A 24537-nucleotide genomic window follows, 5' to 3' on the forward strand; every position below is an offset into this window, starting at 1 on the left:
ATCCCGCTGCCCGCACCCGGCGGCAGGCACGACTGCAAGCCTGCACGCACCAGCGCAAAGCTCGCGGCACGCAGCCGGAGGCACGCACAGCTGCAGGCAGGCAGGCAGCTGCCGGGACCCGCAGGCAAGGGCTGCTCGGCCCCTCGCGCCCCTCCCCGCCCCGGGCGGCCGCGCTTGCTCCCTCACGCCCACGGCGGCTGCTCGGATTGGCTGCGGCCGGCCCGGCCCTCCGCCGCCGCGGGTGAAAGGGCGGCCGGGCAGCGGCGGCAGACATGGCGGCGGTGCTGTGCTGGGGGGTCGTGGGCGGCCGTCGGGGGCTCCGGACGCTGCTGAGGGTGAGTAGTCCGCGTTGGGGGCGGGCGGGCGGACCAAGGAGGGCTGGGAACGTGATTTCCTCCCTCGTCCCCGTTCCCTGCGCGGTGCTCGGCGCTGAGCTGTCGGGCCGCTCTCCGGGGCGGTTGAGGGTGCCCCTGTGTAAAGGGCCGGGGCGGGTCCCCCTCCCCCGTGAGGGGCTGCGGATGGGGTCGCTGGGCGGGTGCTGTCCGCCATGTGGGGGGGGTGTGTGTGGGGGTGTAGTGCCTCTTGAGGAGGGCCGCGGAAGGGGGCCTCCCCATTTGAACGGTTGGGGCTGTTGGGGGGTGTCCCCCCCCTCCGGGTGAGGGGCCGTTGGGGAGCGTGTGTGTGCCGTCGTGTTGCTGCGGCAGTGACAGATTGCCGGGTGGAAGGGGAGGGGGTGCTCCCCCTCCGGCTCCCGGGGGGAGCCGATGCTGGCTTGGGCGCCCTGGGCTGGTGGCTGGGGTGAGTGGCGGGGAGCCGGCCGTCCACCCGCCCGGCGGGCTGCGCAGCTGGCGGGCCTCCGGCCGGGCGGTGATCTGCGAGTCCTGGCTGGAAGGTGGTGGTTGTCGTGAAACTGTAAAAGCTGCGTTCTGGGTTTCGTTGCTGAGGGCTTGCAGCATCCAAGACTCTGTTCCTCGGTGTATCCCATCCGTGTGTTGCTAGGAGTGGGTTTTTTTCTGTTCTTTTTAACTTAACCCTCTGCATCAACAGAAAATTATGTGCTACTTCGTGTTTACTTCTGTCCTCTCCCTGTTAAACGGGAGGTTATCAAAACTCGGGGTAGAGTGTAGTTTTGTACTATTTTTAGTACTAAAATCTTAGCACATGGAAAAAGGCTACTGCTTTGTGAAACTGTATTGTCTTTTCCCCCCTCTCGTTTTACCTCAGATACGTATGGATCTTTCAGCTGTTACTTAAAGCTTTACTGTGTTTTTTTATTCTCCTTGCTTTTCATGAAAATGCAATAAACCTATTGCAGATGTTTTAAACCCTATACTAATGTTTTTGGTGAAGATTTTAAAGTTCTAAAAAGCCTTATTCCTTAGACTATGGAGTAACTTCACTGAGGCAGTTGCTATGTTTTCTTCTCTGTTACTTCTACAGATTGTGTTAAAAGAAAGAGGAGATTATTTAGAATAAGAACAAGCAGCATTAGCACATAGTGTCATTCAACTGTTACACAACACTACAACTAGTTTGTATATGGGAAAAGTGGTGCAAAATACATCTAATTGCTTACAGGAGGAAGAATTTACAATTTTTTTTGCTGAAAAGGAAAATGTCTGTGGAGGTCTGCAAGTTCCAGTGGAGAAGGGAGGGGCTACTTGCAGAAAACTTTTGCTCTATGTACCCCTGAGGGTGTGGGATAGGTTTCTCTCTAGAAATGTGACCCCATAACAATACTGTAAAGAACTCCTCACATGCCTTTAGGGATCATGTAAAAGAGGTGGTTTATGTGGGCAGGGCATTTTGAGAAGGGGTTAAAGAGGGAAAAAGGATGTGCTTTACCCAAGTATTTTTGCTTAGGAAATATGTATAGCAAACCTGTTTTGCTGTGAAGGTGTATACAGAGAAGCTTCTTCAAAACGAAAGAAAAAGAAGTTTGATTGGAGACAATGATTTGGAATTAGCAGAGGGCTTGTGCTGTTTGAAGACTTTATTTTTGGTAGCCATATACACATGTATGTGTATATAGATGTGGAAGACTTCTGCTCTTCCCACTAAATAGTCCAAAGACTTTGATGTCAGTCCTTTGGAGCCTCCCTGTGAAAGGCCTACTTTGTCTCCTTCTAACATCTCAAGGGTGTAGTCTGACTGCATCAGTGTAAACAGTATAGAAATGTTACATCAGTGACACCTTTGTAAAATACAGTATTTTTATAGCTGCATAATAGCACTTGTGACATGTAACTGAAGTGATTTCTAGCCCTTAATATCTGTGTATGAAAGTCACCTTCAAGACATCAGTGTATTGGAAAACAGTTAATAAAACAAACTTGCATGGGAATTACTTTCATAGATTCTTTTATGTTTTGGTAACATAAGCAAATAATATAATTGATGTCTTCAAACTTTAATATGCTTAGAGCTCTTATATCTTTTGCAAGGGCTAGTAGCTATTGAGTTGTCCTTAACTTCTTTTGCCCCTCTCATGTGGGAATCATTAAAGGGCAGTGCAAAAATGCTGAGCTGGGGATTCAACTAATTGCTGTGTTTCTAATCTAATGCTTAGCACTTCTATTTGGCTTTTATGCAGAACTGGTTCTGTTTAGAATATAACTGAAATCTCTTTTTTGAGTGCTGTGCACTTCTGGAGCTTGGGGGAAAATCTGATGTTGAAAGAAGGCTGTAGTTAGAGTATGAGGATGAGAGATGGCTTTTGATATTTCTGTCTTGAAGCTCTTTTGAATGAGCTGTCAGACTGTTTAAAGTAATGTAGAAGAAAGTGATAAATACTATACATCATGAAATCAAGAGTAAACTGCTGATATGGATTTTATCAGCATAGATCAGTTTTCTAACCGTTGAACTAAATGTATGGAAAGTTTCTCAGCCATCTGTGCCCTCATAAGTTGTTACCTATGCACCCACCATTTTTAAGTCATGGAAGTTATCTGTACAGTGGGAGCTCCTTGCTTTCTTATGTGATATTATTTTTAGTATGCTGTTATTCCGGGGAAAAGTTTTTCCCCTTGTTTATGAGCACAGAAGCATTAGGCTGATGGGATAGCAAGATTGGTATCATCTGCCATTAGGAAAGGGAGTTAAAATGGTCACCAATTTGGGGAGATGAATGTAGCCCTAAACTTCTGGAGTTCAGTAATTGTTTCTAGTATGTAAACTACAGATTTTTAGTACTGACAAGTGCTCTTAAAGCATACCACAGGTGGAGATTTCTGGTTTTCTCCTTGCTCTCAGGAGTAGCTGTTTGGATTCTGTAGGCAAGGCATGCTGTGCGGTCTACTATGGGCAAATCTTAGTTCAGGAAGAAAAAGTTAAGAGTTCATTAAAGTTTACATAGAGTAAAAAATGGCAGTCTTGTTCTGAAACACTCTTTGTGTGTTTTAATTTTCTTGTTATTTTGTCTATCCCAAACTTGCATTGGTGGTTCCTGCATGATTGTTACAGTGCTGTGATCTATTTCACAGGTGCTAGCCTTGCTGGAGCTGTTTAAGCTCCTGCCATGAGAAACTGTTCCAGCTTTCTGCAGCTGCTAGGTCTCGATGACAGGCTGTTCCTTTTGAGCTCCTGTCTCCCTCCAACTTGTGCCAGCACTGCTGCTTGAATATCTAAGTGGATAAGCTGGACTGAAATCTGGCTGAGAACACATTTTTGCCACTCCTTGTGAGTATCTTCTCAGCTGGATGTATTCCCTGGTCTGGTTCACTATGTGATTATACAAACTTTTGGGGCTGGCACAAAGGAGAAGGTACCTGGGTATAGGAATGGTTTAGTTTTAAAAAATAGCCTTAGGTGGATGAGAGTTTCCTTGTTTGTAGTTTGTGTGCTGTGTTGGCAAATATGAAAAGTGGTTTTTCTCTTCTTCCTCTTAGAATTACCAGTGGTTCTCAAACCTGGTAAGAGTGAAAGAACTGTTATGTATAGTGCAGTGTACATTACAGAACCTTGTACTACATCTTTGTCTGTGGTCGGCTTCAGGAGGATCTGCTTACAGTCCTTGGCTGTTCAGCACTCTCCGAGAGAGTACAAAGGAAGGGCAAGTGCTTCATTAGAGAAAATACAGAAGCATTATGTTTGCTTTCCTGTTTACAAGACTTGTACAATCTTGTATTAATAAGCTACATTTTCAGCCTTATAGATTAAAAGTCTTGCAGACACCTGAAGGTGTCTCTGTCCTATATGCTTTATACATACTCTTATCAGTAGAGGTCCATAAACAGGGGATTAGGATGTCAAGTGAGTTGAAATAAAAAAAGATTTGGGAACAGTTGCTGTGTAATCAAAATGTGGAAAAAAATTACGTTTTCTTCATGTTTGTGATTACTCAGGAATACTTATTGCTAATGGGAAATATACTGCAAATACAAAGCAGTTATTCTTGTGGTATCTTAAACTTGAATCCCTGAAAGCATAGCGGCAAAAAGCTTAGCAGGATTGCTAGCAGAAGACAGAAGGAAGAGGTAGAATTTATGGTTAGTGAAACTAAGTATGCTACTCTAGCTGTTACTATTGGGTGTTGCTTACTATATTTTCTAGTAATGCTAAAATATACATTCCTTCCAATATTAGACTTCTTAAAGCAAATGTTGGTATATGATGCTTTTCTGGCCTGGAATCTGGAACTCTGCATCTCCATTTCAACACTGAGACCTTTTTCTGCCCGTAAAGCTCAGTATCGATGAGTTATTTACAAGATGACCAGTATGGCAGAGAAACTTCTTTCATTGATGAGGGACATATAAACCTTTGAAAACATCCATGTAAGCCATCTCTAAATAACAAGTTAATTTTCTATTTTGCTGTTATGTGCTGTGTCCTTAAACCACCTGAAGAGGTTTCCCAAGGCTGCACTGGGTCCCTGGGAGGCAGGTTCTCTGCTAGGCCTCAAAGTGGCAGTGTGCGATGAGCATACTGTTCTACAAATTACTGTGTAGTTTGCTTTATGTGAGGTTATTTTATAATGGTTACAGCTATTCAGGTTTGGGCTCAGTTTGGCTATGGTGCAATTAATAGATAGAGCAGGATGCTTTTCCAAAATACAGTACTAACACTATCTGTTTTTTGATGATTCAGTAGAGGTGGGAAACTCCAAGCCAAACTCCAAGTGCAAGTTTTGCAAGATACAGAAAAGTCAGTAGGTCAAGCTGAGCTCTCGGGGCTCTGTTCTGAGGAAATTTTTATGTAAGGTGTTAATACCTAGAGCACATGTGGTTTTGGGGAGGCAGCCAATTAAGAGTGTAGATTGAGAGTTAGATTGGCTTGGATGGGTTGGTGGTTTGAGAGTTCTTTGGAGGTTCTGGTGTAGCTTTTAATGAACTTGCCTATAGCAGGAGCTTGGGAGCCCAGGGGTAGGCAACACCTGAGTAGCTGTTGATTTGAAGATGGCAATTTAGCAATGTTCTGTTGTGGCCCTAGCTGTGCATTATTTACAAAATGTCTGTTTATTTTTAAGTATTTATTCAATTGCTCATAGTGGCTAGGAGCAGACCTCTAAAGAGACTTTTCTTGAAGTGGATTCTAGATTAAGCAAGCTCTTAAACATTCGTGTATATTGGTGCAGATACATACAAACCCCCTTCTTTCCAAAACTGTGAATTAGGGTTGGAATTTCACATCTGAGTTGAGCAATATGCTTGGTTTGTTTTAGGAAATTACCCCACATGTATTCAGTTCAGGGCTGAACCTGGTTCTCTAAGTGATTCTAGTGTGTGTGTGTGTGAGAGGAGGTAGTTAAGTTTTTAAACATAGATGCATAATTAGGTTAGGCTATTACAATATTTTTGTGAAGTCTGTCCAATTCTGTAGTGTAAAAACAGAGCTGAATGTGGTTTAATGCTTTTCCATTTTTTTAATTGCTTGGTAACTTTACTCTTTCTGTATAAAAAGTTTGAACAGAGCTTTTTCTCAAGACAGCACATGGCTAAGATTCTGAAACTTAATGCGAACTAACTTTCCCATCATAGCCTTTCCCTCTAGTCTCCATCTGTGGCATAGCTTTTTCTGGCTTCTCGTGCATTCAAAACTAGCTTTGTATAAAAGGTGTTTACAAGAAAGTTCAGAAACTTTTCCTCTCTTGCCCCCTCCCCCCCCAGCTAACTGCAAGTATTTAGATTAGCCCCACTGACCCTTAACAAGCACTTTCTTCAATGAATAATATTAACTTGGTGGAGATTTTTTTTGGTGTGTGTCCTGTATGACCTCTTCAGACTATTTGTGGTCCCACAAGCACTTCTGTCAATAGTGTTTGAGAGGAGAGGACTCAATCCGCTTAACTGCATGTAGTCTGGAGCAGGAGAGTATACTCTGCTGCTTCTGCTACAGCTATCCTTGCTCTTCCCTCTGACAGGATCTAGATCACAATACAGTGACTGAAGGTGTAACAGTCTTGCTGTAAACTTGGGATAATGACCAGCTGGTAGGTGTGGCTGCAGCTGGCAGAATTCTGTCCTTAACTGTATCTTCCCTCTTTAATGCCTGAAACAGCTTGTACTGTCACATCCTCAGATGAAGAATAATATACCCCTGCAAAAAAAGAAACCTTTGGTGGTTTTGATTCTAGCACATCAAATGATTTGCATTACAGGTTGTTGTTCTGGGTTTTATTTTTTGAGTGAAGTGAAAAAATGAAAGAAGCAAAAAAACCCCACCAAAAAAACCTGAGTGGGAGAGAACCCAGCATGTGGAACAGTTGCTTTCCACTGACTTTAGTTCCAGAATAATTAAGAATATCTGAATTGTTCCAGAATAATTACATTTGTCTGGGTTAGCTGGGACAGTGTATGCTATGTCTGCCACTAGTGATTGGCATCTAAATGGTTTGTGCAGGTGTAGCAGCTTTCTACCTGTGAAGCTTGGTCTAAGCTGGCATGAGGTAGTGTGCTCTAAGGCTTCCTTTAGTTCTGTATTACAGGACTTGTATTGAAATATATTGTTTTTTCCTTTATAACATTATAATATTGGGCATCACATTTGTAATGCAGCTTTCTCAATCCTGGGCTGGCTTCTGCTTTCTGTGATGCAATGTGAAAAGTATCTTCAAACTAGATCAGGCTAGAGGGCTGTGTAGGGAGCATTCTCATTACAGTTACTGCCAGCCACTGGTACTTCAGAGCCAGTATGAGCTTACAGTAAACTTAGAATTTTATCAATTTTTCAATTATCTTATGTTCACTACTGTTGTGGAAGGGGCCGCTGAATTCTCTAATTAACCTCTTTATATGAACATATACTTGCTTATTTTTTTGGTCTCCTTTCTAATGTAGTCTGTCTTCATCTTTTTTTTAATATTCTCACAGGAGAGCCTTTACTTTCTACTACTTAGACTTCTGCAACTTCTGAAAACAATTCTTTCAGACAGAATTGACAGGTTCTGAGTTCTGGTATTTGCTAGTGACTGCTGTTTTGTGCTTCCTACTAGACAATATTCAGTATTAAGGCTTTTTACAGTCTTTTTGATTCCAGCTGGGTGAGCAAGCGTAGTTCTCCCAGAGCTGTCTGTATTGATGCACCTTTGGTGTGGGGTCATTTATCTGTCTGATTATTTTTGTTTATGGTTAACTGTAACTGCCATTATGTTGTGAATTAACTTGCTTGAGAAGTACTTGTCTGAATCTCCTCCTTGATACACTTGCAAATCTGTTGTATCATCTATAGTGTTCTCTTTGAAATAGCCGCTTTTTCCTGACATATCATGCAAAATTGTTAAACTATAGGAGCTGTCTTTGTAGAAGTTGGTTCAGAGCAGAAGTGTCAGAGAAAAGGAGAAAAAGACCTCTTTTCCTCGGACCACTGTCAGGGGTTGTGGTAGGGTAGACTGGGAGCTGAACTAGCGTCTAAAGTCTGTTCTACTTTTGTTCTCTGTACTGGCCCAGTCCATTACCTGCTCTATTCCCAACAGCTCCCTAGCAGTGAAGGCCTCTCCCCATCCCCAGTGAGTACAGACTCATGCATGCTCTTTTGAGAACTTCTTGGTAGGTATTTCTTGGAACAAGAAGGAAAGAAGATGGTATAGTGGAGAGTTTATTAAAAATCATTTATACCTAAGCTAATGACTTCGTAAGTAGAGCTTGTGAATTGTTTTTGAGCTCGTGAATTGTTTTTGGTTACTCTTTGTTGGGTGTGTGCTTGGGGGAGGGCAGATCTTTATAAGCTTTCATCCAGTTGGTGAGGGAATGGAAGGATATGGAAGAGTTTCCTCAAGATGTCAGTATGTGAACTGTTTTTATCTTACTGGAATACTGTTGCAGGAGAAAAACGTTTAACTCCTCCTTTCTTCTGTAGTGTGAAACACTGTGTTCAAGATGGTGCCTTGTGACTTCACATAAACTGTATTCGTCTGTGTATGATCCAAATGAAAAGGTAAGTAGTATGGTGCATGTTTTCTCTTTAACATTTTACTGTACCACTGACATTTGGCTTTTAAAGCTATCCTCTCACCTATGCTGCTACTAACAATGGTAGTTCTCCTAGTATAACCTGTGTACAGTCACTGGTTTAATAGCATGATTTTTTCCTTTTTTTCAAACCAAAAATGAAGTTGATTTTGCGGTATACTTGTGAAGATTGGATACTACTTGAAGTGTATATGTTAAAAGGTTGGATAAGTGATTGTGAGCTTGGGAAAGTTGCATACTAGCCTGAACATGTTATAATTATGAAACAACTATTCATATTTTGCATGGTATGGGAGGTATAGGCCTGTTAAAACATCTGGGAGCTAGACCAGCCAAAAGCTTTTCATAGAAACAAAAGTATGCAATAGTGGCAGCATGATTGTTAGATGATCTGACATGGGGGTGAGAACTTCAGAGCCTGGATAAAGGTGGGCCTTGAAGGCCTGCAGAGAATAGTAAATTCTCATCTTGGGACTTGTGCAGTAGCCATCTCAATTTACAGTTATGAGCCAAGAGGAACTTTTCTTATGGGAGAGTGTCTTGGCATGGCCTCTAAAGTAACACACTTGGAAAAAATAATGTGGCTGAAGGTATGCTAGTATTGAAGGGCAAGAATGCTGACAATTCAGGACTAGTAGGCTTGCCCCAGTGTAGAAGCAATTAACCAGGAGCGAAACAGTACTAGAAAATGGGGGAAAACAGTATGTACCTAGAATTGTGGCTAAAAAAGTCGTCTAAAGAAATCTGTATTCTTAAGGTCCTTGCTTAATCAAGGTCCCCTTCCTTTTCTAAAGGCATAGTTATGTTTAGACAATGTAATTGGGTATTTGGTTTCTCTTAACTAGGAGCTATGTCATTCCAACCAGTGGCTACTACAGATAGTTTAAGCTCTCTTCTGCTTTTTCCATTCACTGCCCCTTCCACTGTCTTTGTAACGACAAAACTTTCATATGAGACCTTTTTAAGCTAATTAGTGGAAATTACATAGCCAAGAAATGTTGCATGTTACTTCAAAGCAGCATGTGATTTTTTTTTTTTTTTTTCAACGTGCTGGACTTGAGACTTGTCTTTAACAGCAGGAGCAAGAGTCCAGTCTCTTCCTGTTAGTGTCTTTATTGCAGAATTAGAAAATTAAAATGAATGTCAAATATTCTTAAGATCTTGATACTGAGAGTCTTGTCTTGCACTGTGACCATACTTGATTAATAAAACAACTCTTAATTCATCAACTTAGTTCTTGGTATATATTTGAGTCATTAAACTTTTCAATGCCAAGTATTTGGGAGCTTTTTTTACTCCCCGTCAAGTCTCTGTGCCTAAAAAGCTTCAGGTACCTAGAATGCTGAAATTTAGATTCAGGAACAATTTGTGTGAGCATGTTGGAAACCTTTCAGTTTTCCCCTTAGTTTTAGACCAGGTCCCCAGCTAAAAAAGTTCTCCAAACAAATTGCTAGCTCCTGTGGTGTTCTTACAGTGTTTGTACCTCTGATAATTGAGTGTGCTTTAAGGATGTTTAAGATCCGTCTTTTGAGTGGGGTGTGGGTGTGCCTGCATACTAGGCAGTGGTATATATTCCTTAGCAGATCTGGCTGAATTTACCATATAAGCTTGCTGCAGCTCTTACCTGGAGGGTTTTATCACTTCTGTATGTTGTTATCACATGGTAGTGTTTTTAAACTGGTCATGTGATGCCAGCTCAGCCCTGACTTTGGAGAAGTAAATTTGGTCAAGGGCACCTTGAGTATGTGTGTTTGGAGTAGGGGAGCAAACAATATATACCCTAGTCTGTCAATAGCAGTTCCTGTTCGGGTTTTGCAGTGTTCCTTCCTCTCCCCTTACACCTGTCTTCCCCTCCCCAAATTAACTAATGACTGTGGGGATAACAAATAGTTTCATTGTTGTGGTGGCAATACTTCCTTTCCCCCCAGTCCATGTGAAAGACTGCTGCTTGGTGTAGGGGAGGGAGAATAGCTATCGAATGTCTTGGGGTATAGTCTGGTAAACCTAATCTGGTATGACTGCAGGCTGCCCCTGAAGGGGAGAGTCCTGCTGGTTCCATATCCTGTTTTTTGATTTGGAGTGTGGGAAGCAGAGTAGGACTGTTCGATTAGTGTGTTGAACTGATGTGTCCTGAAGCTGCATCCCTGCTAGGTCTGATGCATGGAAAGCAGTGGGGGTAAGTGTGTAAGGCAGGATTGTCCCTTTCAGTGGCAGTCTGTATTTACAACCAAGCAGGTGCAGTATCAAAGTGCACCTGTGTATTTAGTAGCAAGGCCAGTGACAGCAATAACCCTTACTCCCAGCAATGAGACTTTTATGCTGAGCAACTCTGCTCCTCCACCACTCCCTCTTAATGGCAAGTTTTTGTCTAGGGTGTAAGGATTATTGAATTCTGACAGCTTGTTATCCCCTGGAGGGAGAAAAACTTGTGTTTTGTTCATCTCTCAAGATTCTTACTGTTCTTTTACCTTCAGACTTTTGAAAAACTCCTTATTGCCAACAGAGGAGAGATTGCATGCCGAGTAAGTATGTAATCTTTTAAATTTTTTCTTTTTGTAGTTAGTTCTTAAACTACTGGTATTTTAGATATTGATAATTGTCACTTCTTATATGGTAGGTCATCAAAACATGTAAGAAGATGGGGATTAAAACAGTTGCCATACACAGTGATGTCGATGCCAATGCTGTAAGTACTACTTGAGTTCAAATGGTAGATGGGATTCTTAACAATTCAACAAGACTTGTGACTGTTATGCAGGCTTGTTGATTACCATGGTGGGCATGTTGGCAATTCTGAAGTATCTTTTCCTCCATGCGCTTGAAAGGAGGGAGATAGCAAGGGGGGGAAGGATTGGACAAGTACTTAGCGTGGTTTTTGTATGAAATCTTCTGCGTTTTGCTCGTGTAAATGTTACCTTGCTTTTTCCCTGGATTAAGCTAGACAGTAACACCTACTAGGTATGTGCACCAAGTGTAAGCGTACCAGCAAAACCTAAATTTTGTTTTGCTAACACACACAAAAAAGGCAATGAAAAGTGGGTCTTAGGAGATGGTATAGTACTTGGTATAAATTGTTCCTGTGCCTGGTGAATCCAACTCATTGCTTCCCACTTCCCAGAGGAATGCCCTCTCCTACCAGGTGTGCTGAATAGGGCTACTGAAGCAGTTCCATTTGAGGATATTGAGGTGCCCTGAATATTCAACAGCATGGCAGGAAGGTGGTAAAATGGCTATCTAGACAGGTAAGGTACTTGGTTAGCTACTCACCCATTTTCAGGTCTTGTAGTCTCTTCTCTGCTTTATTCTAGAAATATTTTAAGTCACTCATAGCAAGAGTAGGAAGATAATTTCCTTTGTGACTGTCCTGGTTTCGGCTGGGATAGAGTTAATTTTCTTCCTAGTAGCTGGTATAGTGTTATGTTTTGGATTTAGTATGAGAGTAATGTTGATAACACACTGATGTTTTTAGTTGTTGCTAAGTAGTGCTTGTAGTAAGTCAAGGAGTTTTTGGCTTCTCATGCCCAGCCAGCAAGAAGGCTGGAGGGGCACAAGAAGCTGGGAGGGGACACAGCCAGGACAGCTGACCCAAACTGGCCAAAGGGATATTCCATACCATATGATGTCATGCCCAGTATATGAACTGGGGGGAGTTGGCTGGGAGGGGTGGATTGCTGCTTGGGAACTAACTGGGCATCAGTCAGCGAGTGGTGAACAATTGCATTGTGCATCACTTGTTTTGTATATTCTAATTATTTTAGTATTATTATTATCATTTTATTATTATTATTTTCCTTCCTTTTTGTCCTGTTGGACTGTCTTTATCTCAACCCACGAGACTGGTTTTTTCTCTTGATTCTCTCCCCCATCCCACTGGGTGGGGGGAGTGAGCGAGCGACTGCGTGATGCTTGGTTGCTGGCTAGGGTTAAACCATGACAGTGATATAACAGCAAGTGTAGTCATACTTGCATATCCTTGTTGACTAGAGAGAACATGGTATTATTGCGTGCCTGCAAGAACTCCTACAGGAGAAAGGAATGGTGGCACCCCCATGTCCCAGGATAGCTTGTTGAAATCTGGAAGGGAGTTAAAACCCTGTGTTATGATTTAATAGCAGAGGTCCCTCAAGCTATCAGGAAAAAAAAAGTGTATTTTCTGCAGGACAGGACTTGTGAATATAGGTGGTGACTTGCTCAACATTGAAAAACTGAAGCATGGTTGATGGAATCTGTGAAAGTAGTTAGAACTTAGGTGTTTTCAGAGTTAAGTGAAAGGTGAGAACTGTTGGGAGTTTTGGGCTTTGACAGTGCTTTTGTATGTGTCCTTTTGTGGTTCTATTCCTACATGACCAGCTCAGTTCATATAAATAGGCTGTAGGTAGAGCAAGGGCCTGAAATTGGATTTTCTGAGACAGGACAAATGCCCTACTGCTGAGTTTCTATGCCAAGTACTCTTCATTCACCTCAGAAAGAATTATACTTGGTCTGGATTTTAACTGGTAGCCATAACTGGGAGAGTATAGTAGCTTGTGGACGCTCAGTGGACTGTGAAATTAATTCCTAATGGATGGATGTCAGACATCATGATAAATTCTAATTCTTTTGGAAGCCAAGGGTTAAGTGGATATGAATACAAACTGCTCTGTATGATCTATGATCTCTCTAGTAAAACTCAAGCATGCTGATGGGTACTTGTATTCCATCTTATGTATATGGTATCTGGTGTTAGGATAAATGGATTTGCTGTTTAGCAGCACTGCACAGCCTTGTTCACTGATGTGAATTCATTCTGAAAATAGACTGAAAAAGCTGTTTAAAAAAAGAAAACATGTTCTTTCATGAGTCCATAATAGAGTTGAGAAAATGAATTAGTCTTCTCTCCAGCGTGTCTGGATGGCTTTGTTTATTGTGTGGACTCTGCTATGAGCTGGAGACTATGAAAAAATCTGAAAGTAGTGAGTAAAAACCAAGATTGAAGAACGTGAGGGAATAAGAATGACAGGAAAAAGTACAACTCGTGACCTTAGGGAAGGGAGTACAAATAGTGCATTACAAAGAGGAAATTGAAAATATGTCTACTCTGCTTCAATCGACAGTGCTGTCTTAGGTTTTAAATACGAATAGGGTCTTTAATTTGTAATAGTTCATAAGAGAAAGGAAATCCAAGCTGGTATCTCAGAAATGCATTAATATACTCATAACAGTTCATAAAGATAACTAAGTGTGTTAAGTGACACTGACATTGAGTTCATGACTAGAGATGAGGCTCTGACAAACGCTGTAAGGGTGAAATAGTGTCTGCTTAGCTCTTTGGACCCTTGCTTAAAGACTAATCAAACTATCTGTACAAGGTTAAGCATTAGCTATGTGCATTGAAGAAGCTCCAAGTATTTAAAGAAAAATGAGAGAGAGGCTACTTGAAACACTGTTCTGTGTGCTTAAAATAGGGTAGTAGTATTAAGTCTAAGCTAGCTTTTTGGTCTAATTATACATATGTTGCTTGTGTCTACCATACATCCTTTAATTGGTACCTTGGGTGCTTGCACTGGGAAATAGTTTAACTAATGTCATCTGTCTTAACGACTTGGTTACCTCCAGTTATTCATTGTTTGTGGGAATGACCTGGCCATTGCAGTGTTGCATGTGACTGCCAATTTGGATGATCTTGACAGATGAGTCCAGAGGCCAAATTCTTTGACTGTTACTTACCGTAAAGTAACAAACCACGTTTGCCCCGTGTTGTTCATTTGTGTTCAGGTTCCATCAACAGCTACCTTCTTGGTTGTACCAGTGGTAGCAAAATCTCAAACACTCTGAAATCAAACTTGGGAGCTGATGCAACCTGCCAAAGGAACCTCTGTCCTCATGTAGCTAGGAGAGACCTGTTTGCTCAGTGGTGGGATGTTGTAAAAGAGTTGTGAATATCCTTTTGATTTTGTGCTTGACAGGATTAAGCAAGACATCCCTCACTCCTTTAAGACTTGTATCACAAAGGCAATGAATATAATAGGCAGCTACCCTGATGATGATAGTTATTGAACCAAAGGCAGAAATAAAGGTAAAGGTATGTGGTTGAACTAGTTGCCCAGCCCAAAGCTGTTTGTCTTTACTATAAATAGTGGGACCTGGTTTTAAGTGACTGGAGTAGGTAGGGATGGTTTACAAAAATATTTTTGATTAAAGTGTTTAGAAGTAGCATTAATTGGAGTAGGTAAATTTTCTGTTTAGAACTTAGAGTAACCTTTGAGAAGTAGTAATAGCCCCTTATTACATTACCTGTGTAGCTACTTGCTGAAATATGGGTAGTCTGATACTCTTGATACTAATTCATTTTTACAAATAATTTTAAAAGAAGGGCAAACCAGACAGTCTCTTACATCTCTCTGGCTTTCCTTTCTGTCATACTGGTTGAAAACAGAACTGAAATTGAACTGAAGCAGGATTCCTTGACTGTGCTTATTAAATATTTAAGGGGAAACAAATAATCACAAGGTATCTAGCAATTCAGGCTTTTCAGTGATAGCTTCTAGTTTATTCCCTATCCAGTGTCATATGCATAAATGACCCAAGCAGGCATTTTTCACTGGTGTTTGGATGGGAATGGTATACATAGTCTTAAAATAATTGGTCTTTGAATAAAGATACTGCAAGATTTGTTAGTGAATAATCTTATCCTAGAACTTTATTTTGGAAATTTTTTTGTTGAATATTCAACTTTTCTTTAATTTTTTTAATGTTAAAATTCTCTGAAATCTTTGTGGAGTTTACAGTGCTGAATGGAGGTGGTGGGAATTGCTGAAAAACATAGACCTTCAATGAAACAACTTTTTCTTGTTCCTCGGACTTAATTTCTGTGGAACACAATGGCAAATGTCTTGAGTATGCTGTTAGAGCAATATTCATTTTAACATACTAATTTTGCATATTAATGAAAGGTAACTAGACTTTAACAGTACAAAGGAATTTTCATTTCAAGAAATTAAAGCTTTACTAACTGTTATGAGCAGGAAGCAGCAGAAAGGACTGTTATAAATTGAGAATGCGGCAAAAATTGAACAACCTACTGAGAGCCAAATAAAGCTTACCTGAAGAAGGAAAATACAAAGAACAAAAATTCTGTTTTGTGCATCTAATTTAAAAAAAAAGCCAAAGATTTGAAGGATTTCTGTAGGTTAAAATTGTTAAGGTGATAAGGAGGGAACATTAACAAAGCTTAAAAGAAGGTGGATGACTTCAGAGACTTTTGGGTGCTTGTGTATTAATACAAAGTTACAGGTAGCCAGAAATGGTATTAAATGGGGTTGGATTACATTTACCTTTGCAGAGGTGGGAGGGGGTGTGAATGGGAAAAAAGATTATGTCCAAAGTTATTTATGCAGTGGAAGAGAAGTTGCTGCTTTAACAACTGCCCTGAAATAAAATCATTGTGGTGGTTGGGGAAAACAGCCTGACAAAATGGCTTCCGAGACCCCTGTAAAGCATACAGTCTCTCGTGTGGTACTGAGTATGTTGAGAAAAGTAGGTCATAATGGATGCTTTTTAGGGTCTTGAAAATCCTGCCTAATACTCTTTATTACATCTGTTATTTTGGGGGGAGCAGAGGAAAGAAATTGTACACTGTTCAAAATGCTGATTTTTTTTTTTTAACTTCAGAGTTTAGCTAGCAAGACACTAATTCTTTACACTTGGATAGGTAAAGTGGGGAAGGACCAATAGAATTTGGAAATTTTTTTAATTAAAACATCTGGTGGAATTATTTTTGGGATGAGAAAACAAGCAAAGAAGTTTCGGCTGAACAAGAGTAATCGTATGTACTTTTTCCCCCTGAACTGATTGGAATAGAGGGTTAAGATGAAAGAGCCTCCTCAACCATAAATGTAACACTGATGGTGCAAACATTGTCAAGGAAAGCTAGAGAACTATTGTAATGCCTAATGTAATCAGCTAAAAGTATGATAAATGAAGAACAAGCTTTCACTAATTGGATCTGAACAAAAGAAGGTATAGCATAAAGCAGTGAATGAGATATAATTTTATTTGGCATTTTTTAACACAGCAGGGATTCTATAGCCATACGAAGCAATGAACTATAAATGACTGAAAAAATCCCATGGGAAAGTAATGTAAACTACTAAAACTTTAGAGTAGTGGATAGTTAGTTATACTTTAACATAGTTTTTTTTTCTATTAGTCACTTAAGACTTCAGGTGTTATTGTATTAAATTGCCTTCAACATAGACATCTCCAAATGTTTTTAGCTTTTGCAGATCATCATCTTGTTCTGCTAATAATATAAAACCAAAAATGATGCAAATGCTTTTCTTGATGTAAAAGTAATTGTGCAGAATTCAGCTGTTCTCCAGAAACTGTAGTCTTCTGACTGAAGGAAAATGGGGGAAAAAACCAAATGACCTAGAAATGGAAGATCTATGTTCCTTTCCTAACTTTATTTCTTTTTTAAGCTTGGAGTCTGAGGCAGTATTTCAGAAGGAAGTTGGGGGAAAACGTGGTTTAGGGAAACTGGAAAGCTGATTAAGCTTGTAAGCTTCTGTACTAAGTCTGTATTGAGCTGAATGAATTTGGGTGAACAAGTTGAGCTTTTGACTGACACAATAAAAACTTTGAATTTTTGCTGAAGACTTCCCTATAGCTTAATGGGGTGCTGTCAGGTTCTTTTGTTCTTAAGAAATCTAGTCGGCAAAAATAAATACTGGGGGGGGGATTTGGCATATAAGTTTTAATCTAAAAAAAATTAATTAGATTGAAAAAATGGAAGTTTATCCAAAACTGAGGAGTTTTATTTACTTGTAACTAACTTACAAATACAGAGGTCTTAAAGTTTGTCCAAACTAATTTAATATTTTTTTGCTGTTTACTACTTTAAAATATGCAAAGCTTTCTTCCATCATCTGCTACAAAACTAGAAATTCAGTTATTTTGACAGCTCATTGCCTCCCAATGGCACTTCAGGAGTTTGTGCTCAGGTAACCTAAGGAGAGATCTGTTCAAGTACTTATGTGAAAAGGAAACTCTAATATTTTAATGCCTTGTTTAAACACACGATTCCCAGACTGTCTAGAGTGTATAGAATGGCCTCTGCCTCCATGTACTGTCTGGAGAAATTCACTCTTGATAAATGGTGTTGTTTCCAAGGCGTGCAGAATAGGAATGTACCAGATCATGCCAAGGAAACATTAGGGTCAGGTTTGCAGTTGGTGTTCTGCTCTTCCTTCAATGCATTTACCTTTTGTTTCAAAAACAAGACATGTTGCTTATTTCTTCACAAGAGATGGTGGTGGTGATGTTACTATCCTGTCCCCTTGCCTTATTGAGTGAACTACTGAACAGTTGTGTAAAGCATAAGAGATGTAAGTGGTGGTCATCCTGTGAAGATTCACATACCTCTGTGGAAGGAGTGTGCTTTTGTTCAAAATTGTATCTTGCCTGCCAAGTGTAGTCTGCTTTTTCTTTTTACAACTGAGTCATTGCTTCGAAGCTGAGTGGATTGGTGGAGGGTGCTGTTGATGAGGAAATAATCAATTTTTCATTGGCTCTGAGGAGCGATGAAAGCTTGATCTGCAATTTTAAAAGGTGGGGGGCTCATCAGAGCTCTAGAGTCCTAAAGTTTCAGCCTGTTCTCCAAAGACTGGATGTGCATTTTATTCAGTGATAGGATGATGTGAAATGCATATATGACCTTTGGAATGGGTCAGACTCCTTTTGTGTAGTTTGATGGCTAAGCTGAAATGTTGCTTGTGTTGTATTCTGGTTGAAACTAACATTGAGTAGGAGAGGAAGGGTGTAGAGTAGAACGCTTTAAGCATCATGCTGCAGCCCTTTTGGGGACACTTCCTTGGAGGTGGGAAGTATGCGTTGGAAAGAGGAAGTTGAATCCAGATCTTTTGACCTTTGTGGGGAGGGTTATTTAATTACCAAACTGATTTATTTGAAGGATCAATGTGTGGATTAAAATTAATTTCTTGGCATAAAGCTCATTTGAGGGAGGTGGTTATTGTCAGAAGTTGTACTGAATTATCCTTGGGGCAGGAAAATGCGGAAGCCCGGTCAGAGAAGTTACTTGTGACTTAAATGTGCGGGTGCTCAGTGCTGTGGAGAGTGAAGTGGCAGTTCTGTGCGTGCTGACAAATGTCTACATCAGTAGGTAGTGTAGAGTAACAGCAGTGGATCTGTAGAGTGAAATGGTTCATGCTGAAGACATGGTGTCCTTGCTGCCTGCCTTTTAGCATCTCTGTTTGATTGGTTCTAGTCTGGTGCTGTGGACTCGGTGCCCGCTAGTGGTGGTTTGATGTGCCTGCTGGACTGCATCTTTTGGTTGAGTTTTGGCTGGAAGATAACCAGTTTTGAGACAGCTGTGTGTTGGAGACAAATGTGTTGTAAGTGGGGATGACTGAGAGATTAACTTAAAAAAATGCAGTCCTGGTTTGAACTTAAAAGCTAATGTACACTGAAGCCGCTCTAATTGCTTGCATGGTACTGCCCTTCTGGGTCCATTCTTACTCTAGCACTTTTCTGACCTTGTGCTGAGCTGTTTTAGTGCTCTGAACACACCAGACACCTTATTTGTCAAGTTAGTTAACATTTTTTTTCTACTGATTTAGTATGCTAAAATATTTCAGTGGAATGTCTGGCAGATGCTGGAGCCATGTATGGAAGCAAGATGAGTTGGGAGGAGGTCAGCCATCAGTTAAACTGACTTCTGTTGCCTTGTTGGCTGCAGGGCTCTGACACTTTACCCAGAGCTCTGGGGCTTGGAGAGATGTACAGGCACCTCAGTGATCAACCTTAAAGTCTAAGCAATAGGCTGAGCAGGGCTGAAGTCACTAGGCTTCACTTGTTCTGAAGACTTGCCTCTTGGGAGGCAGGGGAAGAGCAGGCAGCTCCGTCCTTTGAAGCCACAAGTATTTGCTGAGGATACTGCTTGAAATACTGTCATTGGCAGCTGTGGATCAATGGCTCCTGCTGCCATAAAGCTGGCTCAGACTTAGTGTGCTTATTACAGTGAATTGCCCCAAGAAACCAAGTGGGTGTACAGCTGTTGCAGTCCATTTTGCTTGTGTTAATCTCTAGACCTTTCCGGTGGTGGTGGTGGAAAGTGCTGTATGTAGTAATTTTTATGCAATTAAATGTTGTCAGTGTGACCAAAGAAGGTAGTTATACCATGTTCCTCTGTAAGAGAGGTGCTGCAGCGGCATCGTTTCCTGCTACCTCACCCCCTTGGACGCAAGAACAGAAGGTCCTTGGACTCCTTCTCCTTTGAGGCTTTGAGTGTCCTATCTTTTTCCTGACTTTATCCTTCACCCAGGTCCTCAGCAGTAACTGTTTCACTGTGCAGATTCACATCTGTTGCTCCTATGGTTTATATTGTCCCAGCTGTGCTATTTGTTATCAGCTATGGTTGTGGACATTCAAGGATGATCTGTTTTTAGGCACTATTAATGAGCAATGCTCTTTGGTAATACTATCTCATTTCTTGTCTGTGTGGGTATAAACACTGGTCAGCAGGCCTTGGGCTGAATTTCCCTTTACTATTAAGATGACTTCTAGACAGAGATGGACTTGAGGCAGATTTTTTTGTGAATGATGTTCACAAGTGTTTGGGAAATGGGTTTTACAACTGATCTAAGACTGTGCTGCCTACTAAGAGTAGTTCTCTCCCCTTCTTACTTTCCTATCTTTTGTGTACCTGACACTTTTGTTGGCACTACTACATGTGCAGCCTTTTGTTAAATGGATCCAGGCTGCTTATCTGTCTGAGAACAGTGGGGGGAAAAAAAAAAGGAAGAAATGTGGATCAGTAAGCTGGTGTGACTCCCTGAATAGGTTAATGAATGCTAGAGCTAGTGCTATCAGGACACATGGTTGGGGACCAGGAGAAAGGAGAGTACCTGATTAACCTCTTGAGAGGCAGTGTAGATTTAGTGTCTTAAATTAGTGTGAGTCTGTATCCCTGATACTGGTTTCCTTCCCTGCTCCCTTTTCCCCACATCCCCCACTGGTGGGATATGTGATGGGACTATGAAGAGCTGGATTGAGAAGCGGAACCATCTTAGAAGATCCTTGTAAGGAGGAGGGTTGTATTTAAAGCCAGATACTTCCCTTGATTCTTAGCTGTATGGCTCAACAAACAGCTACCAGGGTATTGTGGGGGTCAGTGACTGATGGGTCAGTTCCATGGATGGGATTCTGGTGCCCTTTTTTTAGGGAGGGGTGTTAAACAAGGAACTGAATTACATAGGAAGTGTCTGAAAGATGGAAAAAGTCAAGATTGGAGACACGAAACAAAGTGAAGATGTAGTAGGGAGAAAGAAGGAAATGCAGTTTGTGGGATATAAGGTATAGGTGTGGATGCATATGTCACTTTTATGGGCATTGTGGTTTCAGGTTATACTCTTTTCCTTGTTCTTAAAAAGCATCTGTCTTTCACTTGTTTACTTTCAACAAGGTAGCACTGTAATTTAAAAAGGATGAGTTTGAGATACCCTTTTACTTATTACCACTGAATTGTCTGTAGGTAGCAACTAACATGCTTTGATAGTTGTTTCAAACACATGGTGATGGTTGTTTAATTAAAAAAAAATCCAACAAAACCAAACCTTAGTCTATCTTTTAAATTTGTCTAGTTCGGGGGTGAGGGGGGAATCAGGAGTAGAATCACCATTTAAAGGTCATCTCTGGATAACAAGTTCTTACTGTGAAATTAGTGTGACAAAATTTGTCATGTTCAATTTCTTTGAATGAATGGACTCTTCAAAGTTGAATTTGGAGACTATAGGCCTGTGTTTAAACTATTGAACAGAGACATACAAAAATATATTTAAATCTAAACTTTATGTAAAAATTCCTCTTAACTTTTAAGCAATTGAAAAATAACTTATATATGAAGCACTTTCACTTTTTCTTGGAGACAATATGCTCTAGATAACTAGACAGGAACTACCATTTTTCCCCCAGTAGGAAACTTCCATATTTGTTTTCCTTGAATTAGCATGCCTGCATACATATGGATGTTGTCCTATTAGCCAGACTGATCATGTCTCACAATTAAAATTTCCCCTAAAATGGAGTTTATTACTATGAAGGCCTTGATTGAAACTCAGGTTTTTGTCACACGTTGACAGGAAGTGCTTTTGAGTATGCATGAATAAGCAAGGCCTGTGAAAAATCAGATTACGTAGGAGTTGATCTGAATTTATATTTCTTGCTGGCAATAGGGCTTAAAATATCAAATGATATGGTAAAACTCTTATTCTGTCATTAAACTTTTTTCATGTCCTGGCTAACATGAGTGATACATATTATTACATACCTGATTTTTAGTTTAGTACTTGTCTCTTAGTGTCTGGCTAAAGCTTAATCTTTTAGGTCAGTATAGTCAGCCTTGAAGCCTGATTTCAGGTCTTCATTGGAAATCAGTATAGCAATTCTTCTAACGGATAGTATCAATTATAAATGTTTGAAATTGCTTCCAAAAAGTTTTCTGAAACAGCTTATGGTGCTGGCACTTTCTTGATTATTCTTCAGGATGGATTTACATCCTGAAATATTTAAACAGAAAGTAGCACTGGGTGGTTTGACTGTTTTTGATTTAAAAACAAACAAAAAACCCCCACCAAAAGCCTCCGTGAATCACGTATTTAAGAATTATCATTAAAATATACATTCATCACATCAATCACATGATCTTCACAAGCTTCACTTGCATCAACAAAAAGAATTCCCCACACCAAAATCAGAATAACATTGTCACAACACCAACGGAAGTGGACAATTTACACACAATCCACCCCTTGTCCCTTCACCACAACTACAACAGAAATTCCCCCCAGTCGTTCTGCTCTTTGCTCTCTGGCTGCGTTCAGTCCATGTTTTGCCTGTTACCTCTCCCAGTTATCCTTATCTTGAATTCTTCATGCCCCATGTTGGGTGCCAAAAAGGACTGTGGTGGGTTGACCCTGGCTGGATGCCAGGTGCCTACCCAAGCTGCTCTATCACTCCCCCTCCTCAGCTGGACAGGGGAGAGAAAATATAACAAAAGGCTTGTGGGTTGAGATAAGGACAGGGAGAGGTCAATCAACAATTACTGTCATGGGCAAAACAGACTTGACTTGGGGAAATAAATTTATTACCAGTCAAATCAGAGTAGGGTAATGAGAAATAAAACCAAATCTTAAAAAGACCTTCCCCCCACCCCTCCCTTCTTCCCAGGTTCAACTTCACTCCTGATTTTCTCTAACTCCTCCCCTCCAGCAGTGCAGGGGGACAGGGAATGGGGGTTGTGGTCAGTTCATCACACGTTGTCTCTGCTGCTCCTTCCTCCTCAGGGGGAGGACTCCTCATGCTCTTCCCGTGCTCCATTGTGGGGTCCCTCCCATGGGAGACAGTCCTCCATGAACTTCTCCAACATGAGTCCTTCCCACAGGCTACAGTTCTTCACGAACTGCTCCAGCATGGGTCCCATCCACGGGGTGCAGTCCTTCAGGAACAGACTGCTCCAGCGTGGGTCCCCCATGGGGTCACAAGTCCTGCCAGCAAACCTGCTCCAGCATGGGCTCCTCTCTCCATAGGGCCACAGGTCCTGCCAGGAGCCCGCTCCAAGGTGGGCTTCCCATGGGGTCACAGCGTCCTTTGGGTACCCACCTGCTCTGGCATGGGGTCCTCCACAGGCTGCAGGTGGATATCTGCTCCACCATGGACCTGCATGGGCTGCAGGGGGACAGCCTGCCTCACCATGGTCTTCACCACGGGCTGCAGGGGAATCTCTGCTCTGGCACCTGGAGCACCTCCTCCCCCTCCTTCTTTTCTGACCTTGGTGTCTGCAGGGTTGTTTCTCTCATATTCTCACTCCTCTGCTGGCTGCTGTTCTGCAGCAGTTTGGTTTTTTTTCCCTTCTTAAATGTGTTATCCCAGGGGTGCTACCACTGTAGCTGCTGGGCTCGGCCTTGGCCAGCGGTGGGTCCATCTTGGAGCCAGCTGGCATTGGCTCTGTCGGACATAGGGGAAGCTTCTAGCAGCTTCTCACAGAAGCCACTGCTGTAGCCCCCTGCTACCAAAAGCTCGCAACGCAAACCCAATATAATCCCCCCCAAAACCAAACCAAAAAAACCCAACACCCCCCCCCCCAAACCTTCATGTATATTGTTTAATATAGGGGAAGAATGGTAGTCTGTGTAGTCTGTGTTTGAATAGTTGGTGCAAGGTAACGGCTATACTTAGTGGTGACTTGGATTGATAGAGATGCATGTATTCTGTTTAGATACAGTACCTTTTTGGTTTCTGTCTTGCTGTGCTAATCGGGCAGTGCTCTTGAGTTTCATTCCTGGATGTTAATTTGATGTATAGCATTGCATGAATTCTTGCAGTCCCTTTGTAGCTAGTGCTTAATATCTGCTCACCTGTTGACCTGTGATGTTATGGACCTTGTAAGGTAGGATGCTGGCAGTTCTTAAAGCAAAACCATTTTTAACATAGGCTTAGCTGTTGACAAACTTGTGACACACTGATTGCTTGTGAAAGCATGTCATCTCCTGTGTCTGCTTTCTGTAGTAATGTGTGTTGGGTTTGTGTAGCGAGGGAGGGGCTACATGGGTGGCTCCTGTGAGAAGCTACTAGAAGCTTCCCTGGTTCCAAACTTGGACCTGCCTCTGGCCAAGGCCGAACCCATTGGCAATGGTGGTAGCGCCTCTGTGATAGTGTATTTAAGAAGGGGACAAAAAAAGAGTCCAGAGGGGGGAGAGTAAGATGGAGGAGGAAGAAGAGCTGCAGTAAAAAGAGAAGGAGAGGAGGAAGAAGATGGAAGAAGAGGAGCTACGGTGAGGAGAGGAGTGGGATGTGAGAGAAACAACCATGCAGACCCCAAGGTCAGTGAAGAAGGAGAGGGAGGAGGTGTGCTGGAGCAGAGATTCCCCTGCAGCCTGTGGTGAGACAGCAGGCTGTCCCCCTGCAGCCCATGGAGGTTAACGGCGGAGCAGAGATTCCCCTGCAGCCCGTGGAGGACTCCACGCCGGAGCAGGTGGCTGGGCCTGGAAAAGGCCCTGACTCTGTGGGAGAGCCCACGCTGGAGCAGTTTGCGGAGGACTGCAGTGCGTGGAAAAGGACTTGACTTGGAGAA

General features: G+C 41.7%; 1 protein-coding gene across 1 annotated transcript in view; it reads left to right on the forward strand.

The window, feature by feature from the left end:
• Nucleotides 1-272: 272 nt before the first annotated feature.
• Nucleotides 273-24537, forward strand: part of PCCA (propionyl-CoA carboxylase subunit alpha) — a 305187-nt gene continuing 280922 nt past the window's right edge. Inside the window, exons 1-4 of the mRNA XM_050915340.1 lie at nt 273-335; nt 8299-8376; nt 10886-10933; nt 11029-11097. Coding sequence (XP_050771297.1) covers nt 273-335; nt 8299-8376; nt 10886-10933; nt 11029-11097 — 258 coding nt within the window. The remainder of the gene's footprint in view (nt 336-8298; nt 8377-10885; nt 10934-11028; nt 11098-24537) is intronic.

This window comes from Gymnogyps californianus, chromosome 1 (genome assembly GCF_018139145.2).
Source record: "Gymnogyps californianus isolate 813 chromosome 1, ASM1813914v2, whole genome shotgun sequence".
NCBI classification, from domain to species: Eukaryota; Metazoa; Chordata; class Aves; order Accipitriformes; family Cathartidae; genus Gymnogyps; species Gymnogyps californianus.